Source organism: Zea mays, chromosome 6 (assembly GCF_902167145.1).
Source record: "Zea mays cultivar B73 chromosome 6, Zm-B73-REFERENCE-NAM-5.0, whole genome shotgun sequence".
Taxonomy (NCBI): Eukaryota; Viridiplantae; Streptophyta; class Magnoliopsida; order Poales; family Poaceae; genus Zea; species Zea mays.
The window spans coordinates 141,859,935-141,883,582 of NC_050101.1; the positions used below are offsets into that span (position 1 = coordinate 141,859,935).

The window sequence follows — 23,648 nt, forward strand, 5'->3', positions numbered from 1 at the left end:
TCTGATCTACTCTGGTCGCAATCTACCATATGGATGTTGTGACGAACCGTCTTAGCAGTGTCTTTGCTCCGTCTCTCACAAGCCAAAGCTCTATGGTGTAACTGAGTTAGCGTAAAAAATTGATGCCTTCTAACATTTCTTTTAAATAGTAATGCATTCCATTAAATGCTAATCCTGCTAGCTATTTTTCTGCTAGGTGAATTTAAAAACATCGGTTTCTTGTATCCCGAAACCTCCGAATATAGTCATTAACCGAATCATCCTTTCCCTGCCAGGGCTACTAAGTCTACAAGGTCTAACTCATAATCGCTAGAGAAAAAATGATCAGGGAATTTTTGTTCTAAATCCATCCATGAATAAATAGAGTTAGGTGGCAGCGTGGCGTACCAAGCAAATGCAGTCCCAGACAAAGACAATGAAAATAAATGGACATGGAACACCTCTTTATCAGCCAACTCTCCTAACTGTGCTAGGAACTATCCTATGTGTTCGTGCGTGCTCTTACTTTGGTCACCCGAAAATTTTGTGAATTCGGGTATCCTTGTTACATGGGGTACGGGTGATAATCAAATCGGTTGTCATAGGGTTTTTGATATGACTGTCCCCTATGGATCATGCTAACTCCGAGCTTATCTTGGAACGCCCTAGCTATCTCTTCTCCTACTATGTCCATGGCGGCCGGTGGTAGTCCACCGAGCCTTTGGTCCAGCATAATTTTGGGTTTTTGAGTATTATGTTGTCTCCCTACCCACGGATTTGGGTTTTGTACGACATTAATTCTTGCCCTATGTGGCGGATATGGTTGGTCGTCTCTTTCCGGCATCCTGGGGGCAAAATGTAACTGGAGGTTTGGCTGGGACCGATGTATAGATGGGGAATAATAATTATCAATATGTTCTATGTACTCCGCACCGAACCATCCGGTAAGATACGCTGACTGTTCGGTGATGTATTCGGACTGTCCGACGCTATGCGTGGACGGTCCGAATTGATCGGTTAGGGTTTGCGCGAGATGCGGTGGCTCTGGCGCTGACTTCGGTAATTCGGTTCGAAAAATGGGATCGGCCGCCGCTGGCCCAGACGGTCCTTAGTTGAGCGTGGATGGACCGGTCATGCGTAGATCGGTGGATTTACCCCTGATTTGCGCAGGAGGTTGTGGTTGTCTAGAATATGTGTCTATCAGCATCCCGTAAAGGGGTTGGGATTGGTCGTGCCAATTTAGAGCCGATGAATCGCGTGTGTTTTCCCTCGTTTCAACCTTATGCAATGGAAAATTTGTGATAGCAGATTTATCAAATACACGTGCTAGCCTCTTATAATCATCTTGCATACCCCCTAATATTTGTTGCATTTGTTCGTGTTGCTTATCTATGTAATATATAAAAGATTGGATTTCGTTTGTTTCACTTACTTTAGGGGTAGTTGCAGGTCGAAGCGAAGACAGATTAGTCGCCCGCAGCCGGACGACCTTGTGATTCCTATCCACCTTGAAGTTGGCCACGATTTTCGCATGCGCTTCATTGATTAGCTGCTCCTTGTGTTCCTCGAACTCCTAATAATCTTTAGTCGATAGAGTCTCCATAGTTGGCTCGATGATGTTGCTGGGAGAGATGTCCGAGTTATCCTTTCAACCGACCATTGGGGTCGATCTGATAAATCTTCACGTCTTGTCCCTAGTGGAGTCGCCAAAAGGTGTGTTGGCGCTGACTTAGGCGCCAATCACTTGTGGTGTACCGGTGGTGGTGCTCTCTGCAGCAACGAGAACGGTCCGTGGCCTAGGATCGGACGGTCCGCGATCTGACACAAAGGCGGGTCTTCCCTGCTGTGAAGCTGGACGGTCCATGCCTAGTGGTCGGAAGGTCTGCGCGTGCGCAGGGACGACAGCGTTCGCGAACAGCACCTGAATCTCGCTCCCGGGAGGGACCCCGTTACGGAGGAGAGAACCTAGGATTTGTCTTGGAATCAGCAGACCAACTAAGACGTCTCTAGACGACGTAGAGTCGAAAAGAGGTGAAGCTTGAGGTGAAGAGGCTACGTTACTCTCTACTCCTAGAGCAAAAGGTAAAGAACGGAAGATATATTGATTTCGGTTCGACTGTGGGTGTTCAATTGGTCGTACTCCTTCAAATATATAAAGGGGTAGGTCTGGACACGTTCTTAGACGTTCTCCAACAGCTCCCACTAGTTTAGAGGAATAAACACACGAGGAGAAAGGAGCTTAACCGCCTGATCTAATCCTATTGTGAATCGTTTGCGTCTATGGGTGGACCGTCCGCAAGCCGAACCGTCTAGACTTCAGGGCCGGACCGTCCACCCACGCCCACGCCCAGTGCCACAAATGGTGCTCAACCGTAGGCATAAAAAAAACCCATTTATGATGATCACTGATAACTAGGGGTGATAATAGATCATGATCGAAACGTTTCTTCACATTTTGATTAAGCCCTTAATTAATTTCTAGCATAGAGCCGTACCATTTTAACTGACTTCGGAATCAAACACTATCAAAGTAAACAGTGAAATGTTTGTATCAAAATAGTAAACGTGTTGTGTGTTGCATTAAAACTTACATCTTATATTCTCTCTTATTTTGTACTACTAGTAAAATCAGCGCTGTTTTTTTTTCTTCAAAGTAAACATAAATATATATTACACAGATGCTTAATATATGCAATTTTGAGTTGAATCCCTAGCCTATAAGATAGGGGAAATTGGGCTACATGCAGTGACTGGACGAAAAAATGGGATATAAGATACTCCTTTGCTTTAAAATAGTATTTATTTTAGCTCTTTATTTTTATGTTTGTGTTCAACTATATGACGAATCACTTAAAACGATTTTTTATTTTTATTTTTATGTTTGTGTTCAATTATAAAACGAATTTTAATTTAGAATAGAGGGAGTACCTATTATTAATAGTCCAATGTATTCACATGAGTTTTTATTTCTAAAAACACGTTCAAACTGACATGGGCATCATCCTATGCAAACATAGGTTGATGTTGGCCGTCGCCAACTGATACAGATTAAACATTTGTGCGACCAACATTGCAATCTCATATACTCGTACATAGGCAAAGATAAAGGATAACATAAACGGTTAAACCAGCTCACAAGAGACTCAAAGCAATTACTTCACAACGTGCACCACGTAAAAAAGGCTTAAATTCTATCCGCACAAAAACCAATAGCTTTCCGTTCTGTCGAGAACATGTAGTCTTCAAAGAAACATGTATGACCTGAGCTGTGACGCAGCCTAACTCAAGGAATCTAAGTGCAAATTATAATTGACCGAATCATCCACGACATCCGATTATAGCCGATGGTGCATTTCGATCATGTAACGTTTATGTAAAACTTGCTATATTTTGCCTAACTTTTTTTCTAAACAACGCTGGACAAGATGCATATACCTCAATCCAACTGCCTAAAACGAAATCGCTTGTGAGAATGCTAGTGTCGCCTTAACTCATCCACCTACCAGACACTAACAGAAAATTTTGATCGATCATAAGATAGAGATGGCAACCAAACTTATGCGGCAGCATCAGCAGATTCAGGATTGTCCATGTCCATTTGCTCACCGGAGGCCTGCTGCACACCTCCCTCACTCCTCGGCTCACCAGTTCCGCCAGACCGGCTTTGTTGTTGCTCTGGTGTTTGAGGCTCAGATGCTTGGGTTTCAGGTTGTGGTGGCGGAGTCTGTGGCTTTGGAGCCGGCTTTGGTTTTGTCATGATCGGTTTGCAGAACCTGTAAAACATGGTTTTAGAACCAATTGTCAGAATCAGTGTGATACTCAAATTGATGTGAGAGAAAGCTTCTTTGGCAACGAACCGGTCAAGTGTTTCAGCTTTCTTCTTCAGATCCGATACGAGCAGCACAGGATTAGCATGCTTCGGTAGGGCATCCTGCTGCTGTTTCCTCTCTCTTAACCAGTTCTCTGCTTCAGAGCATTCATTGATGACCTGTGCCCAACAAAAAAGATAAGCAGATACAGTAAGATTTACATCTTCAACAGCACATGCTTGGCAATAAATAACAGGACATCACAATCATAACCGGGAACAGATCGATTGCATCCACCCCTACCCCATGAGCCTTCCACAGCCTAGTGTCCAGAGGCTTAGTCCACAGTGCTACTGAAACTAAATGATTAAAAAAGAGGAATGTCATTCTGACCCACCTTCTGTTTCTCAGATATGTCGATATGGTCAAACTTCTGGTCACTGGACGATGCAGCCTCTCTGAAACTATTGATACAATACACCAGTTGATCTACAGAGGAACCCCTTTCCGTCCACTCCTTGTGCCGTGCCTCAATTGGATCGCCAATCTGCAATTTTAGAAAACTCATGTCATCTAATCCACAAGCAAGCAAGAAGAGAAGTCTCCATGGCTAGCAGTGCTGTAATTCAGTGCATATAGGAATACCTTTTTAAGCTCTTCCAGTTTAGAAATATATACTCCCTTTGTCTCATCCTCACCATCTTCATACAGCCAATCTTCAACCTCCTGAAGCTTTGCAATCAACCCTTCCTTCTCCTCGGGTGTGACAAAATCGTTATACTTGTCGTACAGCTAAATACAAGGAAGAAAAACCATTAGATACTGCTTATGTTCACAAGAAAAACCATCAGGGCATGCATCTCCACATACCTTGTTACGCATGTCATAGACATAAGCTTCCACAGCATTTTTCTTTTCTTTGGTCTCTTCCATTACTCTGTCCTGCAGAGCCATCTCATACTCTTTCTCTACAGCCTTCTGCAGGTCAGTGGCAGACAATGCGCCGTAGACCAACTCATGGATCGGAACAGAAGTTTTCTTAATTTTCCTTTTCGATGGCTCAACCTAAATAAAATTTATAAAGTAAATCAACAAATTACTAGTCTTCTGAATAAAAAACATTCATGAACTGAACAAGAGTGCAAATATATAACTTGCATGAAACTAATCAGTAAAATCTAACGCAAGTGAACACAACAAGAATTCTAGCCTATAAATTAACCTTCTCCTATGACATCTCAAGAGACAACTAGCAGTCACAATAAACAGAAAGAACCGATTATGGAAGCTAACTCATAACAATCTAAAAATCATAAAATTCATCAGCATGCTGCAAACATCCATCCACATGTACTAAATCCAAGATTTGTAAATAATATATCACACCTTTGCATCAGTTTCCATTGGAACAGATTTTTCCTCAGAATCTTGTGCTCCATTTTCAGCAGGAGCCTCAGTAGTGTCAGCACTTCTATGCTCATGCATATTCGCATCAGTTCCAGAAACATGATCACTTGGTGCATCATCCGTGTCCATCTTTGTAGTATCCTTTAGAGCTTCATTAGCAGATGAGACTGGAACTTCCACATCCTCCTCCAGCATCTGCATGCAAAAATAGCATAAAGCACAGTGTTGGCAACACTTGACAGCTATCCCAAAGAAGGCTGAATGATCGCCTAGTCTAGTAACTTACCATTGCTGAATCCACTGTGACAATGCCATGGATGCTGAGACACACTTTAACTTTCAGCTTGGTCTTCTCACATTTGGAGGGTTGGAAAGGGCCAATCTACATAGATTTTAGCACATTATAGCAACTAGCAACAGAACCCTATAACATGAACACTGTGTAAAGGTTGCTTACCGTGTAAGTGCTTATCTTTTGTGGAATTTGCGAGTCGCCTGTACCCACATACAAAACATCAACTTCAAATGTACTCAATTTATAGAACGTTAGAGATTTAATGCTCGGAATTGCATTCCCCTTTGGGAATACAAGGGTCTGTTGGGGTGCACTGTTCTGGGATTCTTGTTTCCATGACAACGCAACTGAGAAAGGAAACCCATCATTAACCTGCAAACCATCAATTCAGAGAAATCCTTATGATACAAGACATAAAAACATATCATACCCTAATCTTACATTTCAAGGCGTTAGGCAGGCGCTAGATTGACTAAACATAGATTAAACACAATTTAGTGTTTGTGGATTTTTATATATTTTTCTGGCAGCACATATGGCTCAGATTGAATGCCCAACTTCGATCTCCAAAGAAATTGAAACACATTCAGTCAATTTTGAATCTAATTCTTGCAAACTTGCAAAGAAGTGGTGAAGGGACTTGCAATATTGATCATGGCATGTCCTGTTTCCCTTTTCACTGGCTCTTTTGCATGCTTTTTTTCCTGCCTGCCAGCCAGCGCAGGAACATATAGCCCACCAAGCCAGTCGGGCTGCACTTTTTCATGTTTCTGCGCAACTTAAGCACTGCATCACACCTAGGCACACTGCCTAGCTGTGTCCAGAGTTTTCTTAGACGCCTAGGCCCTAAACGAGACGCTAGGGGTTTGTTTCAGGTTTAATTGAGAGCCAATGCAAGTCTAATTAGGTTCTTTTGAAATCCTGATCTTACATTTAAGGTGGTTCTATATCAACAACAACAACAAAATTGCTACTGTAGAACACGAAACTAATAAAAAATGTGACAGATGTCTCCACAAAATACACCACCAAAGGTAATGCAGGGGTGTTTTTGTAACACTACCACAGTAGTGCATATGGGAAAATGAAAGGAACCTCTACTCCTACATTCCAGCAAAAACTAGAGCAATTTTTCCATGAAAGGCTTGGTTGTTTCAGAAGATCTTTTGAATAAAATTTTGACCAGATATTCGAACCCATTTCAAAAGGGTTCTCCTTGTTAGATATTCGAACCAGCAACACAAATAGACAACATGAATTAAATATAGTACTAGGTAATCTGCACTTACTAGGAAGGTAGCTAGTAGTCACAAGTATACATATCTGCTACTCCACTAAACACCCATTTCACTAATTTATGAGCATAGAGCTTGTCACTGTGTAATAACAAAAAAGGACAATGCACATACAATACTGTCTTCAAATTCAGTATTAATTCTAGGAAAAAGCGGATCTCATAAACTCGAGAGTGAAGATGGCATTGGAAGTAAAAGGGTGATAAGATTTCAATTATTGACATGGATGATGTGAACTATTTTGCCTGAACTTGCAATTCCAGTGGCACACATTTTTTCCAAACATTAGTAAGAGTGGGCAGCTGTCATGTATGGGCGCAAGTATAGGCGCCGTCGTGACATCAGACGCGCAGCTGAGCGCGCTGCTCACGCTACACAGGATGGCGCCACCATTAGTGGCTGAGATTTCAAAATTCAAACAGCAGATTAGTTTCCATTTTCCCCAAATCAATAGTTTCCTTGCTATGCCTAAATTATAGGAGCAGATTAGTTTCCCTTTTTCCCCAAATCAATAGTTTCCTTTCTATTAGTTTCCCTTTTTACCCAAATCAATAGTTTCCCTTCTATGCCTAAAATATAGGAGCCATTAGTGGGGGCAATGGCCTATATAATGTAATCAGACTTGGAGGAATGGAATCAAGCAATCAGTTATCACCAAACCTGCTCTCTCTCCCTCAACTCTCTCAAGCCACCGGCAGGGGCTCTCCCTCTCGGTGAAGGCCTGGAGCGCGACTACAATCTGCGTAGTCGCGGCCCGGCGCTGTTAGGTGCTGAGGCGCTTGACAACCTGGTATCACGGTCACGTCGATCCTCACCCACCCGATCCACCCAGTCATCCACAGCAGCCGCCACCCATTCTAGCCCACCACCATCACAACCTCCAACCGCCAAACCTTTGGCCATGGCAGAACCCACCATCAAGGACGTCATGGAGGCGCTGCAATCTCTCACCATGAAGATGACCACCATGGAGGCCGAGATGGCGTCAATGAAGGAGAAATCGTCCTCATCCGCGGCTGCAGATGGGGGCGTGCGCCGGGAGGGGCCCCGTGATCTCGATCGCCCCCCCAAATTCCAGAAATTGGATCTTCCTCGCTACGACGGCAAGGCCGACCCAATGCTCTTCATCAACAAGTGCGAATCGTACTTTCGCCAACAGCGTACCTTGGTGGAAGAACGCGTGTGGATGGCGTCTTACAACTTGGAGGATGTCGCCGAGCTGTGGTACATCCAACTTCAGGAGGACGAGGGCACACCTCCATGGGGACGGTTCAAGGAGCTGCTAAATCTTCGGTTCGGGCCACCCCTCCGAGCTGCACCTCTGTTTGAGCTGGCCGAGTGCCGCCGAACTGGGACGGTGGAGGACTACTCCAACAAATTTCAGGCCCTACTGCCCCGTGCAGGTCGACTAGCGGAGGCCCAGCGTGTTCAGCTCTACACGGGCGGCCTCCTACCTCCGATGAGCCACGCCGTCCGCATCCACAACCCGGAGACCCTCGCCGCTGCCATGAGTCTTGCCCGGCAGGTCGAGATGATGGGGTTGGCGCAGCAGGCCCAGCCACCTGGCCGCAGCGTCTCCCGGGCCTGGCTGCCTCCAACGGGCGCGCAGGGTACTCGGCCACCGCTGCCTGCCCCACCGGCGGGTGCAACACCGCCGCCACCGGAACGCCAGCCCTTGAAACGTCTGTCCCAAGAGGAACAAGCTGAGCGGAGACGCCTCGGCCTTTGCTTCAATTGCAATGAGCCCTACAACCGGGGACACAACCGGGTCTGCCGCCGCATCTTCTTCATGGACGACATTGAAATTGAGGGCGCCGACGACGACCAAACATCTCCTAATCAGGGGGAGGACGCCCCTGTGTTCTCTCTTCAAGCCATTGCCGGGGTGCCCATTTACAAGTCGCTGCAGGTGCAGGCATCGTTGGGCGCTGCCACTGTCGTCGCGCTCCTTGATACGGGCTCCACGTACAACTTCATCGCCGAAGCCGCAGCTCGCCAAACTGGGCTGCCCATCCAGCCCCGCCCCCGCCTCACGGCAATGGTGGCAAATGGGGAGCGCGTCTCCTGCCCGGGCGTCATCCGGCGCGCCCCGGTCATCATCAAGGGCGATCGGTTCTACGTCGACCTCTTCGTCATGCCGCTCGCCGGCTATGATTTGGTCTTGGGGACTCAATGGATGGTCACCCTAGGCCGAGTCACTTGGGACTTCATCGACCGCACCATCTCGTTCGCCTACCAAGGTCGATCGGTGTGCTGGTCTGACGTCGCGGCAGGGCCACTGCCGCGGGTCACGGCAGTCTCGGCCACGGAGGGCCTCCTCGACGACCTGCTTCAAGCCTTCCACAGCGTCTTCGCCGAGCCTTCGGGTCTGCCCCCACAGCGGGCTCGGGACCACGCCATCATCCTCAAGCCAGGGGCTGCACCGGTAGCAGTAAGGCCCTACCGCTACCCCGCAGCACACAAGGATGAGCTTGAGAGACAGTGTGCTGCCATGATCGCTCAAGGTCTCGTTCGTCGCAGCGATTCCGCTTTCTCCTCTCCAGTGCTGCTCGTCAAGAAGCAAGATGGGGCTTGGCGGTTTTGTGTCGACTACCGCGCCCTGAACGCCCTCACCGTCAAGGATGCTTTTCCCATCCCGGTCGTCGACGAACTACTCGACGAACTGCACGGCGCGCGCTATTTCACCAAGCTCGACTTACGCTCCGGCTACCACCAAGTCCGGATGCGGCCGGCTGATATCCACAAGACGGCGTTCCGTACCCACGACGGCCTCTATGAGTTCTTGGTGATGCCGTTCGGGCTTTGCAACGCCCCGGCGACATTTCAAGCACTCATGAACGACGTCCTGCGGCCGTTCCTCCGCTGGTTCGTTTTGGTTTTTTTTGATGATATCCTAATTTACAGCAGGACATGGGCAGATCACTTACGCCACATCCGCGTCGTTCTCGACGAGTTGCGCCGCCATGTCCTCTTCATTAAGCGGTCCAAGTGCTCTTTTGGCGCTTCCTCGGTGGCATACTTGGGCCATGTGATCTCGGCTCAGGGGGTGGCCATGGATCCGGCCAAGGTGCAGGCTATCCATGACTGGCCAATACCGCGCTCGGCGCGTGCGGTGCGCGGCTTCTTGGGCCTCGCCGGATACTACCGCAAGTTCGTCCACGACTACGGCAAGATCGCAGCCCCCCTCACCTCACTACTCAAGAAGGAGGGGTTCTCCTGGAACGACGATACCATGGCAGCCTTCCAGGCGCTCAAGGCTGCCGTGGCGTCGGCCCCCGTGTTGGCCCTGCCGGACTTCTCCAAGAAGTTCATCCCGGACTTCTCCAAGAAGTTCATCATCCACCCATGGGTTTGGGGCAGTCCTCCTCCAAGATCAGCATCCGATCGCCTATTTCAGCAGGCCGGTCGCGCCCCGCCACCGCTCCTTGGCAGCATACGAGCGCGAGCTCATTGGGCTGGTCCAAGCCGTCCGACATTGGCGGTCGTACCTATGGGGACGTTCGTTCCTCGTTCGCACCGACCATTACAGCCTCAAGTTCCTTCTCGATCAGCGGCTCGCGACGATCCCACAACACCACTGGGTGGGCAAGCTCCTCGGGTTTGACTTCACCCTTCACCGTCGAGTACAAGCCGGGCACCGCCAACACCGTCGCCGATGCCCTGTCCCGGCGTGATACCTGCGAGGAGGGGGCAGTTTTGGCTCTCTCTGCACCTCGCTTCGACTTCATCGACCGTCTTCGTCAAGCTCAACTTCAAGACCCAGCTCTCGTCGCCATCCGTGATGAGATTACCGCGGGTACCAGGGGGCGCCGTGGTCCCTCCTCGACGACATGGTGGCTTACGCCGCCCGGCTGTATGTTCCCCCGGACTCGCTACTGCTGCTGGAATTGGTGGCGGCTGTACACGGGGACGGCCATGAAGGGGTACAGCGTACTCTACATCGACTACGCCGCGACTTCCACTTCCCCGCCATGCGCCGGGTGGTGCAAGACTTCGTCCGCGGCTGTGCAACCTGCCAGCACAACAAATCAGAACATCTCCATCCGGCGGGACTGCTGCTGCCCCTGCCCATTCCATAGGCCGTGTGGACCGACATCGGCATGGACTTCATCGAAGCTTTGCCCCGGGTGGGGGGCAAGTCGGTGATCCTCACCGTGGTGGACCGTTTCAGCAAATATTGCCATTTCATTCCGCTGGCTCACCCCTACAGCGCCGAGTCTGTGGCACAAGCGTTCTTCAAAGAGATTGTTCGCCTCCATGGGATGCCTCAATCCATGGTGTCGGACAGGGATTCCGTGTTCACTTCAACATTTTGGCGGGAGTTGATGAGGCTCTCAGGGGCCAAACTACATATGACGTCAGCCTTCCACCCACAGTCGGACGGCCAAACAGAGGCTGTCAACAAAATCATCGTCATGTACCTTCGGTGCTTCACAGGGGACCGGCCCAAGCAGTGGCTGCGTTGGCTGCCATGGGCGGAGTACATCTACAACACGGCGTACCAATCATCGCTCCGCGACACCCCCTTCAAGGTAGTGTATGGAAGGGACCCCCCATCTATCCGGTCCTATGAACCAGGAGAGACGCGGGTGGCTGCAGTGGCCGAGACCATGGCTGCTCGGGAGGAACTTCTCGCTGACGTCCGCACGCGGCTGGAACAAGCTCAAGCCATCCAGAAAAGGTTCTATGACAAGCTGCACCGGCCGGTCTCCTATGCCGTGGGCGACTGGGTGCTTCTACGCCTCCGACAGCGCGCTGCCTCTTCACTACCGCAGCGGTCCACGGGCAAGCTCAAACCACGGTTCGTTGGGCCATATCGCATCACCGAGTGCATCAACGAGGTTGCTGTCCGCCTCGATTTGCCCCCACGTGCCAAGCTGCATGATATCTTCCATGTCGAGCTTCTTAAGAAGTTCATAGGTGATCCACCAGCGAGGCCGCCACCGCTGCCACCATTGCTTCATGGGGCTGTGACACCAGAGCCAGAACGTGCTGTCCGTTTCCGCCAGGCGCCCGGTGGTCGACAAGTGCTCATTCACTGGAAGGGACAATCGGCTGCGTCAGCAACTTGGGAGGATATGGCTGAGCTCCGCGACAAGTTTCCCCAATTTCAGCTCGAGGACGAGCTGGACGTCGAGGGGGGGAGAGATGGCATGTACGGGCGCAAGTATAGGCGCCGTCGTGACATCAGACGCGCAGCTGAGCGCGCTGCTCACGCTACACAGGATGGCGCCACCATTAGTGGCTGAGATTTCAAAATTCAAACAGCAGATTAGTTTCCATTTTCCCCAAATCAATAGTTTCCTTGCTATGCCTAAATTATAGGAGCAGATTAGTTTCCCTTTTTCCCCAAATCAATAGTTTCCTTTCTATTAGTTTCCCTTTTTACCCAAATCAATAGTTTCCCTTCTATGCCTAAAATATAGGAGCCATTAGTGGGGGCAATGGCCTATATAATGTAATCAGACTTGGAGGAATGGAATCAAGCAATCAGTTATCACCAAACCTGCTCTCTCTCCCTCAACTCTCTCAAGCCACCGGCAGGGGCTCTCCCTCTCAGTGAAGGCCTGGAGCGCGACTACAATCTGCGTAGTCGCGGCCCGGCGCTGTTAGGTGCTGAGGCGCTTGACAGCAGCACAACACAGCTTTCTAAACATTAATATGTATAAGTCAGTATGCAATTATTTTAGTATCCATTAGTGTGACAGACCGGCAGTGGAATAATATAACCATTCGGTAGCTTAAACCAGATAAAAAGATGAGCTCAAACCTGGAATTCCCGCACTTTGAAAGTGGGGCTGAGCATAGCACACTGAAGAGCACATCCTCGTGCAACACACTCACTTGCATTCATGGTTCGCCTTGGCTCCTTCCCAAAAAATTCAGTGATTATCTTGATTATGGCCGGAACACGAGAACCAGATCCGACAACCTCAACAATGTGCACATTTTCAGTTGTCAAGCCAGCTTCAGTCAAGGCCTTCTCCAAGGGTCCTTTGACACGTTCCAGCACAGGTGCACTGATGTGTTCAAACTCGTCCCTTCTAATAAACCCTCTCACATCCTTCTCATCCATCAAGCACTCAATGTTCAGTGGAGCCTCTGGGTTGGCACTCAGCACCTTCTTAATCTTCTCACACGCCACACGCAACCTAAGGCATGCGCGGGCATTCTGGTAGACGTCAAGCTTGTACTCTTCTTTGAACTTTGCCACAAAGTGCTTGAAGAGGACCTCATCGAAGTCCCTGCCGCCAAGAGAACGGTCATATGCATGTGAAAGCATCTTGAGCTGTCCCTTCTTGTAACCGACAATGCTGACCTGCATGCTAGCATGACCAACATCAACAAACGCGACGTTTAGCTGGTCATGCTCTGGGAGGTCAGTCTTATAAATGCCATAAGCCAACGCCGTGGCAGTTGTCTCATGGAATAGCCGCAAAGGCCGGAGGCCGGCAATAGTAGCAGCATCAAGAACAGCCCTGCGCTGCAAATCAGTGAAGTACACAGGGATGCCAATGCAGCAATCAACAACCGCAGTCTTCAGGTTCCCCTCGGCAATGCTCTTCAGATTGGACAGCACCATGGCAAGCAGCTGAGTGGGGGTGAACGTCCGCTCCTCACCCAGGAACCGTACATGGACCAGGGGAAATCCATCGGGCCCCTCCGTGACACGGAACGGGAAGGAGGCGATATCGCTCTGCACCTCCGGGTCGGAGAACTTGCGGCCGAGCAGGCGCTTGATCTGAGAGATGGAGTTTCTGGGGTTCATGGTTGAGGACGCGGCACCGGCCGTACCGATAAACCGCTGCTTGTCCCCGAAGCAGACGATGGCTGGGGTCTCGCGCTTGGACTCCTCGTTGAGGACCACGTCGATGCCGCGCTGCCGCGCGACTGCCACGATGCAGCTCTCATTGCCGAGGTCGAATCCCACAACGCTCATCTTCGGTTCACCCTCAGCTGCTGACCACTACCAAATAGATCTCTAATAGCAATCAGTCCCTGCAAACAGCAGCGAGAGCTAGCTGTTAGGCACGCCAGCGGCATCACAATAATTCATGGAATATATAAACGTCAACCTTGTCCTCCTCGGCCATTGAAAAATCTACAGAAGAAATCGGCTTTTCAATCGATAAGCGACACAACCTAATCTAAAACCTCAGGAACCCCAAAAGCCCGGCCCTCGGCTAAATCTCGAGAAACATATATAAAACGCGATTTCAAAACGCTAAAAAATTCAAAGACAGAAAACTGCCTGGTTTAGACGAGCATAGAGCTCTCGCGCGGAGAAAGAAGGCGGAGGAGGGATCGGATCGTACCTGCGGGGGGCGGTGGCGCGGGGCGGGGCCGTTGCCGTTGGAGACCTCCTGAAGCTCGGTCCTAGCACGAAGCTGCCCCTCGACTTCTCGCGTCGTAGTCGTCACTCGTCGTCGTTGTCTCCACGAGTGGTTTCGCGAGGGAAGGCGGCGATATATCTCACCGGGTACGAGGGCCGGGGGCGGCGGGGCGGGCCGCCGTGGTGCGGGGTGTGGCCGTGAACGTTCTAGGAGTTGCCAGAGATGTTGTTCATTCTTCCGTCTGACGTGTTGGGCCCACGTTCGCAGGCGCACGATAGAACGTTCTGGGCTCTTCCGGACTCCTGTACGAACAGAGGTCGTGGAATCCTGCTGGTTACCTCTAGAGCAGATCGTACACATCTCTACTAACTATTACGTATCTCGTGCTCACCCGACGAACGTACTCATACGAGCACTTTAAATCGTGAGTGTTCCTTCTTAATCCAACGATCAAGCTGCTGGTTAGGAACACTCATCGTTGAGGTGGGAGGGCTTAAGTGAATAAAAAGCACTAATCGTTGAATTAAGAAGAAACACTCACGATTTAAAGTGCTCACATGAGCACGGATATTGCGTGAGCACAAGATACGTTCCCTAAAATGTTAGTGTAGACTGCCCCCGCCCTCCTCTCTGCGCGTGCTCCTCCTCCCCCACCCGACCGTAAGCCGGCAATGGCGGCCGCCCGTGCCCCCCTCCCCCCGCAAACCCCTTCCCCCTGTGTTCCTCCCCGTCCTCTTCCTCGCCTCGTGCGTTCCGCCCGTCGCGCCGTCCTCGCGGAGCTTCCAAAGCCTCCAGTCCCCCAATGGACTCCTCCCCATCTGTGCTCCGCCGCCGCCACCGCAGCAACAGTCTCCTCCACCGCTTGCTCGACCTGACCACCGGGTCCTGCCCCGAAGCAGGCGGGGACGGCGACAGCGACGTCGTGGGAGGCGTCGGGCTGGCGTCCGTCGGGGCCGCGGAGCCTTCCCGCGGGCCGAGCTGGAGCTTCAGCGCGCCGCTTCCCCCGGCCCCCTAACGGTGCTCCTCGGCCGCATGCTAGGGTTGGGGCTGGCCACCGACGAGGCGGAGCGCATCGGCCAACGGCCTGGCGGTGAGCGCGCGGCTGTCCCAGTCCCACAGCATGGGGTTCCAGTTCCCCGTAGCGGCCTGTTTATGGCAGTTCTGGTGAAATATAGAAAATCATCGACCAGGTAGGTCTCCGTCGGTTCGTCGGGCGCAATAGAAAAACCACTGAACGCCTCGTCGCTCCTGCCCTGCCCCCCGTATCTATACCACCGAAGGCGAGGAGGGGGCCAAGGACGAGCGCCTTTTCATGCCCGCTGGCCATTGCCGCTGCTCACGAGCCTCCCGCCTCGCGCTGCCCTGCCCTCTACGGCTCTGCCCCAGGAGAGCCAGACAGCCAGGTAAGGGCTTGTTCGGTTCTACCCCAATCCATATGGATTGAGGGGGATTGAGGGGGTTTTAATCCCTAGTAAGTCAAAATCTCTCTCAATCCGTATCGATCCCCTCCAATCCATATGGATTGAAAATAACCGAACAAGCCCTAAAGGAGCCGTCAAAAGCCCCCGCCGAGGAGAGCACGCAAGGGTAAGCCCACCTACCAACGAAGCCCCATCTCTTCGCCTTGCCCTTCTGCTTCGATTAGATTGGATCCCGGTCGCCGTCGCTGCAGGTGGGATTTGCCCCCCTTTTTTTCTTCATCGCCGCAGCTCCTTCCCTCGGGCCGTGTGTAGATCTGCACGTTCCCTGGCGTCTGCTCGGTGTCATGCCTTCATTCATCTCCGTCGAATTCTCGGTAGATACTACGTTCCATACTCTACGGTTATTGGATTATGTAGGCAATTTGATCTAGCTGGGTAGGTCCATAGGTTAGTTATGGCAAATAGGAATGTCGTTGGCCTCATTTTCTCAAGAGTTGGCAAGTCAGGCATAGACCTGCGTCTGCTCTGAGTTCTGTCCATATATACTCCATGAATGAACTCAGCAATTCTGTTGAACGATTCGCGTTGTTATATACTGCGTGCTAGACCGACTCACGGACATTTTTTCATATATTAATGCACTGTTACTCAAGGTCATGATGGATCTGATATTCTGACTCCCAGTATTAGTGCGTGTCTCTAGGTGTATGCCTGTACGTTATTATGGCGCCAACATATTATGATAAAATACATTAATATATAGATTCATTAATCATCATTCCACATATATGTTCCCCAATGAGCAAACTGATGTCAAGAAAACAAAAAGATGGAAAACAAAAAGGATTCAACGAGGCTAAAGTCACGCATTTTATGTAACTCTGTATAAAATTGTAAGTTTGTTTTTATCATGATTTTCATAGATGTTCTGGTGTAAATTTAATATATATTTTTTCTTTATTAATTTCTTAAGAATTAAAGCCGGAGGTCTTAAAGATTTGTTCTTAACAGTTTATATTGTCAGTTTTACAATATCATATATCTCATTACACTGGTTGTTGTTCTTGGATTTGAAATTTCTATTGGAGTTGTTGTCTTGAACTCTGGATAGCATGTTGTGGTAAGAGCAGCTGATGATAAGATAATATATATGTTGCTCACGTAAAGGAGAAGTGTAGAACAAAAAGGTCTCGACTTATAGTGAGTTCGTTTTCCCACTATTCTGTAATCTTTCAGTTGGTTTGACCACGGTTGAAGGAATCTGATACTGCTACCGAGACATGAGAGACTATGCATGAGGCATGCAAATTAACAAGACTCATACAAGCGCGGAACAGTGTGCTGATGGAGCATAAGGGTAACACATGCTAGGTCTTAACATATTTGGCTTACGAGTAAACTTTCTCCAGACCCCAAGGAAATATAAGATCCAATTAGATATGTGTCGATGCTCATCTCAGCATACTCCCGTTGCAACGCACGGGCACACACCGCGTGCCCCTGCCTCCCCTCTCTGCGCGTGCCCCCGTCTCCGCGAAACCTCCGCGACATCGACGCCGACTCCGCGCACATGGAGCTCCGACTCCACGAAACCCCCCCCCCCCCACCTGCGTCGGATAGCCAACCTCCGCACGCGACCTCCGCAACCTCCGTAAACTGCTATTGTAGCTCCATCTCCATGACATTTGCGCCAATGACTCCATGACCGCCTCCACCACGATGGCTCTACCACACCGTGCGCCCCATCGCAAAAACCTACGCAATGCGCCATGCGGCTCCCACCCGCCGTGCCCCTGCCTCCCCTCCGCATACGCCATGCTTGTCGTTTCGTATATATATTTTATTTATAATATTTTTTACTTCCGTGGCAACGCACGGGCACATATCTAGTAGACACCTAAAACAATACTCGTCGTATGTTTGTTTATATTTGAACTAAACTGAAAAAAACAAAGAAGTATAATATAAGTTATAATGCGTAAGTTGCTAGAGATAGTCTAATGCATCTCTATAAAATTATGCACAAATAAATATTTAATAGATTCAAACACATAATCACACCTATTTAACTAATCTCTACTACTTATTAAGGCGGGTGTTCTGCCATTCCCATTACCCCCTCCTCGCAAATCCTATTCCCATTCCCACGTGCATCCCACGGCTAGCTAAAATTAAATTAAAAAAAACACAAATGTGGCTCCAATGGGATTCAAACCTGCGACCTCTCAAGCAAATGTGCTCGTAGCTACCACTATACCACATGTGTGTTTATGTCAATATTTGTTACAGTAAAAATATATACTACATCTCTCCCAAAGCCCACCTGCTACCTTTGCACAATGTGTAATAGTAGATAATTATCAACGAGATTCCTGAATTATATTTTTGGATGGAGGGAGTAGTATTTAAAAAAGAGCCTTGCATGCAATTTCTTTTGTTTGAATAATGTTTTCAACTTAAATTCTTTTTTATATGTGTGACATTTATTCTCCGTAATATTTTTCCATGGCTCTGACTTGTGAGTCATTTTCATAAACCAACGCCAAAGATGAATCCATGTTTCTTACTTGGAAACCCCGAACAAACACCACTGGCAGGAGGCGCTCGCGTTGGCGTTGCTCATCGACGACGAAAAGAAGCTTGGCGACTGCCAGTTCGATCTCTGGAAGCAGTACTATGTGACCGCATGCGTCGCTGTGTTCGGTAAGCTCCGGCGTAGCTGCCGCTTGGACACGGTCCAGGGCGGCTGCACCGCGCTGTCCATCTTCAAATAGGGGACCTCATGGTCGTCGCCAACGCCGGCGACTCTCGGGTTGTTCTGGGCACCGCATCCGACAACGACGTCGTCACACCGTCCAGCTCATCATCCACCTGAAGCTCAACCTCCCACGTAAGTCACTACTGATCGGCCATGAATTCTTGTGCGCTGGGACGACGGTCGTTGCTGATGTTGTGTGAGTGTCCTCGAACAAGATTTATGTAGAGGAGTAGCACATCCGGTGGTGCAACAGCTAGGTGTACTACCTCGCTGATGAGCCCGGGGTGCACTTCGTTTGGCAGCCCAACCAAGAGTCATCGGTACTCGCCATGTCATGCGCGTTCGATGACTACTAAATCAAGGACTATGGCGTCATCTTGGCACCAGAGGTGACGCAGAGGAGGACCGACAACAATGACTACTGAGAGCACCTAGAGGGGGGGTGAATATGTGATCCTGTAAAACTTAAACTTATAGCCACAAAAACTTGTTAAGTGTTAGCACAATTATTGCCAAGTGGCTAGAGAGGAGTCTCAACAAAACACAATACCACAGAGATGACACAGTGGTTTATCCCGTGGTTCGGCCAAGACCAACGCTTGCCTACTCCACGTTGTGGCGTCCCAACGGACGAGGGTTGCAATCAACCCCTCTCAAGCGGTCCAAAGACCAACTTGAATACCACGGTGTTTTGCTTTGCCTTTCAATATCCCGTTTGCGAGGAATCTCCACAACTTGGAGTCTCTCGCCCTTACACTTGAGATTCACAAAGAAATACGGAGTAAGAGAGGGAATGAGCAACGCACACAAGACTTCAAAAGATCAGAGCAACAACACGCACACAAACAGCAACAAGAGCTCGCAACACAACTCAAAGAGTTCACAACTCCACAAGAGCTCTATATGCTATCACAATGAAACGAATGCGTGAGATCGATGTCTTGGTGCTTAGGAATGTTGTAGGAATGCTTGGTGTTCTCCTCCATGCGCCTAGGGGTCCCTTTTATAGCCCCAAGGCAGCTAGGAGCCGTTGAGAACAAATCTGGAAGGCCATCCTTGCCTTCTGTCGTCGGGCGCACCGGACAGTCCGGTGCACACCGGACACTGTCCGGTGCCCGATTTATTTCCATAAACAGCGCAGCCGACCGTTGCTGACCGTTGAAGATCTGGGAGCCGTTGGCGCACCGGACATGTCCGGTGCACACCGGACAGTCCGGTGTCCCCTTCCGACCGTTGGCTCGGCCACGTGTCTCGCGCAGATCGCGCGGCCGACCGTTGGCCCGGCCGACCGTTGGCTCACCGGACAGTCCGGTGCACACCGGACAGTCCGGTGAATTATAGTCGTACGCCGTCGGCGAATTCCCGAGAGCGGCCTCTTCGCCCGAGGCAGCCTGGCGCACCGGACACTGTCCGGTGCACCACTGGACACTGTCCGGTGCACCACCGGACAGTCCGGTGCTCCAGACCGAACAACCTTTTGGCTGTACACAACCAACTTTTCTTTGACTCGATTTCTCTTGTTTCAAGCACTTAGACACACTACATTAGTCTTCAAAACAATGTACTAAGGCTTAGAAACATACCTTTACTTGTGATTTGCACTTTGTTCATCCATGGGCATAGATTCACATTTAAGCACTTGTGTTGGCACTCAATCACCAAAATACTTAGAAATGGCCCAAGGGCACATTTCCCTTTCAATCTCCCCCTTTTTGGTGATTTATGCCAACACAACATAAAGCAACTAAAACAAGTGCAAAATCACTTCAAATAAAATAAATTTGAGTTTTATTCAATTTTGGCATATATGGATCATCCTTTGCCACCACTTGGTTTGTTTTTGCAAATCAAATTCAAATCTCTATCTCTAAGACAAACACACATGTTGAAGCATAAAGAGAGTCATTCCAAAAGAGATTGATCAAAGATTTCAAAAACTCCCCCTTTTTCCCATAATCAACATTTCTCCCCACAAGAAACCAACTTTTGATAAGTGAGACAATACAAGAGTTTTGACAAACCAAAAGCTCTATTCTACTATTTTCAAAATTTCTCAAGTGGTAGCTGATCCATTTATTGCTTTGGCCTTTATTTTCTCCCCCTTTGGCATCAAGCACCAAGACGGGATCAACTTTGGCCCTTTAACCCCATTGCCTCACCAATATCTTCAATTAAGATCAAATGGCAATAAGAGTTCATGAGATGAACTTGGAATAAGTTACCCTCTCATCGGAGTGCAGTGGAAGTCTTTCATGGTCCAAGTCCATCTTTTCCCTTTCAATTCTCCTTCGAGACTACAACAAGCAAGCTCAAGCATATGGTTAGTCTCAAAGGGTCAAGTTGTAACACATCTCCCCCTAAACGTGTGCATCACTTTGCAACGGACTTGTGAGGTCCAGGGAGTGTTTGTACAACTTGAGCACCACAATTAAGCAACAAAATACAGAATGAACATGATCAAAAGGCATAAACACATGTATGCTACAATTCAATCCAAGTTCCGCGAATCTAAGACATTTAGCTCACTACGCAGCCTGCAAAAGGTCTTCTCATCTAGAGGCTTGGTAAAGATATCGGCTAGCTGGTTCTCGGTGCTAACATGAAACACTTCGATATCTCCCTTTTGCTGGTGGTCTCTCAAAAAGTGATGCCGGATGTCTATGTGCTTTGTGCGGCTGTGCTCAACAGGATTTTCCGCCATGCGGATAGCACTCTCATTATCACATAGGAGTGGGACTTTGCTCAGATTGTAGCCAAAGTCCCTGAGGGTTTGCCTCATCCAAAGTAGTTGCGCGCAACACTGTACTGCGGCAACATACTCGGCCTCAGCGGTGGATAGGGCAACGGAGGTTTGTTTCTTAGAGTTCCATGACACCAGGGACCTTCCTAAGAATTGGCACGTCCCCGATGTACTCTTCCTATCGACCTTACATCCAGCATAATCGGAGTCTGAATATCCAATCAAGTCAGAGGTAGACCCCTTTGGATACCAGAGCCCGAAGCAAGGCGTAGCAACTAAATATCTAAGGATTCGCTTCACAGCCACTAAGTGACACTCCTTAGGATCGGATTGAAATCTAGCACACATGCATACGCTAAGCATAATATCCGGTCTACTAGCACATAAGTAAAGTAATGACCCTATCATTGACCGGTATGCTTTTTGATCAACGAACTTACCTCCTTTGTTGAGGTTGGTGTGTCCGTCGGTTCCCATCGGAGTCTTTGCGGGCTTGGCGTCCTTCCTCCCAAACCGCTTTAGCAGATCTTGCGTGTACTTCGTTTGGGAGATGAAGGTGCCGTCCTTGAGTTGCTTCACTTGGAACCCAAGGAAGTAGTTCAACTCACCCATCATCGACATCTCGAATTTCTGCGTCATCACCCTGCTAAACTCTTCACAAGACTTTTGGTTAGTAGAACCAAATATTATGTCATCGACATAAATTTGGCACACAAACAAATCACCATCACATGTCTTTGTAAAAAGGGTTGGATCGGCTTTCCCAACCTTGAAAGCATTAACAATTAGAAAGTCTCTAAGGCATTCATACCATGCTCTTGGGGCTTGCTTAAGTCCATAGAGCGCCTTAGAGATCTTACACACATGGTCGGGATACCGTTCATCCTCGAAGCCAGGTGGTTGCTCCACGTACACCTCCTCCTTGATTGGCCCGTTGAGGAAAGCGCTCTTCACATCCATTTGGTACAACCTGAAAGAATGATGAGCGGCATATGCTAGCAAGATACGAATTGATTCTAGCCTAGCCACAGGAGCAAAAGTCTCCTCGAAATCCAAACCTGCGACTTGGGCATAACCTTTTGCCACAAGTCGAGCCTTGTTTCTCGTCACCACTCCGTGCTCGTCTTGTTTGTTGCGGAACACCCACTTGGTTCCCACAACATTTTGCTTAGGACGAGGCACCAGTGTCCAAACTTCATTCCGCTTGAAGTTGTTGAGCTCCTCCTGCATGGCCAGCACCCAGTCCGGATCTAGCAAGGCCTCCTCTACCCTGAAAGGCTCAATAGAAGAGACAAAAGAGTAATGCTCACAAAAATTAACTAATCGAGACCGAGTAGTTACTCCCTTGCTAATGTCACCCAGAATTTGGTCGACGGGATGATCCCTTTGAATCATCGCTCGAACTTGGGTTGGAGGTGCCGGTTGCGCTTCTTCCTCCATCACATGATCATCTTGTGCTCCCCCTTGATCACACGCCTCCTGTTGATGAACCTGTTCATCGTCTTGAGTTGGGGGATGCACCATAGTTGAGGAAGAAGGTTGATCTCGTTCATCATGTTCCTGTGGCCGCACTTCTCCAATCGCCATGGTTCGTATAGCAGCCGTTGGAACATCTTCTTCATCTACATCATCACAATCAAAAACTTGCTCTCTTGGAGAGCCATTAGTCTCATCAAATACAACGTCACTAGAGACTTCAACCAAACCCGATGATTTGTTGAAGACTCTATACGCCTTTGTATTTGAGTCATAACCTAATAAAAACCCTTCTACCGCTTTGGGAGCAAACTTAGAATTTCTACCCTTCTTCACTAGAATGTAGCACTTGCTCCCAAATACACGAAAATAAGATACATTGGGTTTGTTACCGGTTAGTAGCTCATACGACGTCTTCTTGAGGAGGCGATGAAGGTAGACCCTGTTGATGGCGTGGCAAGCCGTGTTCACGGCTTCCGTCCAAAAGCACTCGGGGGTCTTGAATTCTCCTAGCATCGTCCTCGCCATATCGATGAGCGTCCTGTTCTTCCTCTCTACCACACCATTTTGCTGTGGTGTGTAGGGAGCGGAGAACTCGTGCTTGATCCCTTCCTCTTCAAGGAACTCCTCCACTTGAAGGTTCTTGAACTCGGACCCGTTGTCGTTCCTTATCTTCTTCACTTTGAGCTCAAACTCATTTTGAGCTCTCCTGAGGAAGCGCTTGAGGGTCCCTTGGGTTTTAGACTTATCCTGCAAAAAGAACACCCAAATGAAGCGGGAAAAGTCATCAACAATAACTAGACCATACTTACTTCCTCCTATGCTCAGATAGGCGACGGGTCCGAAGAGATCCATATGCAACAGCTCCAGAGGTTTGAAGTGGTCATTACATTCTTGCTGTGATGTGCTCCTCCCACTTGTTTACCTGCTTGACAAGCTGCACAAGGTCTATCTTTTTCGAATTGAACATTAGTCAAACCTATCACGTGTTCTTCCTTTAGAAGCTTGTGAAGGTTCTTCATCCCCACATGTGCTAAGCGGCGATGCCACAGCCAGCCCATGCTAGTCTTAGCTATTAAGCATGCATCTAGACCGGCTTCTTCTTTTGCAAAATCAACTAAATAAAGTTTGCGG

The 23,648-nt window shown here is 49.0% G+C and overlaps 1 protein-coding gene across 1 annotated transcript; it reads right to left on the reverse strand.

Moving 5' to 3' along the window:
* Positions 1-3,089: 3,089 nt before the first annotated feature.
* LOC103630125 (heat shock 70 kDa protein 14) lies at positions 3,090-14,671 on the reverse strand. Its single transcript, XM_008651212.3, has 10 exons — positions 14,102-14,671; positions 12,556-13,784; positions 5,653-5,862; positions 5,482-5,577; positions 5,175-5,390; positions 4,659-4,853; positions 4,434-4,580; positions 4,186-4,335; positions 3,837-3,967; positions 3,090-3,752 (listed from the first exon to the last, which is right to left on the reverse strand). The coding sequence occupies exons 2-10, from the start codon at positions 13,723-13,725 to the stop codon at positions 3,536-3,538; spliced, it is 2,532 nt and encodes an 843-aa protein (XP_008649434.1). The 5' UTR covers positions 13,726-13,784; positions 14,102-14,671; the 3' UTR covers positions 3,090-3,535.
* Positions 14,672-23,648: the final 8,977 nt, after the last annotated feature.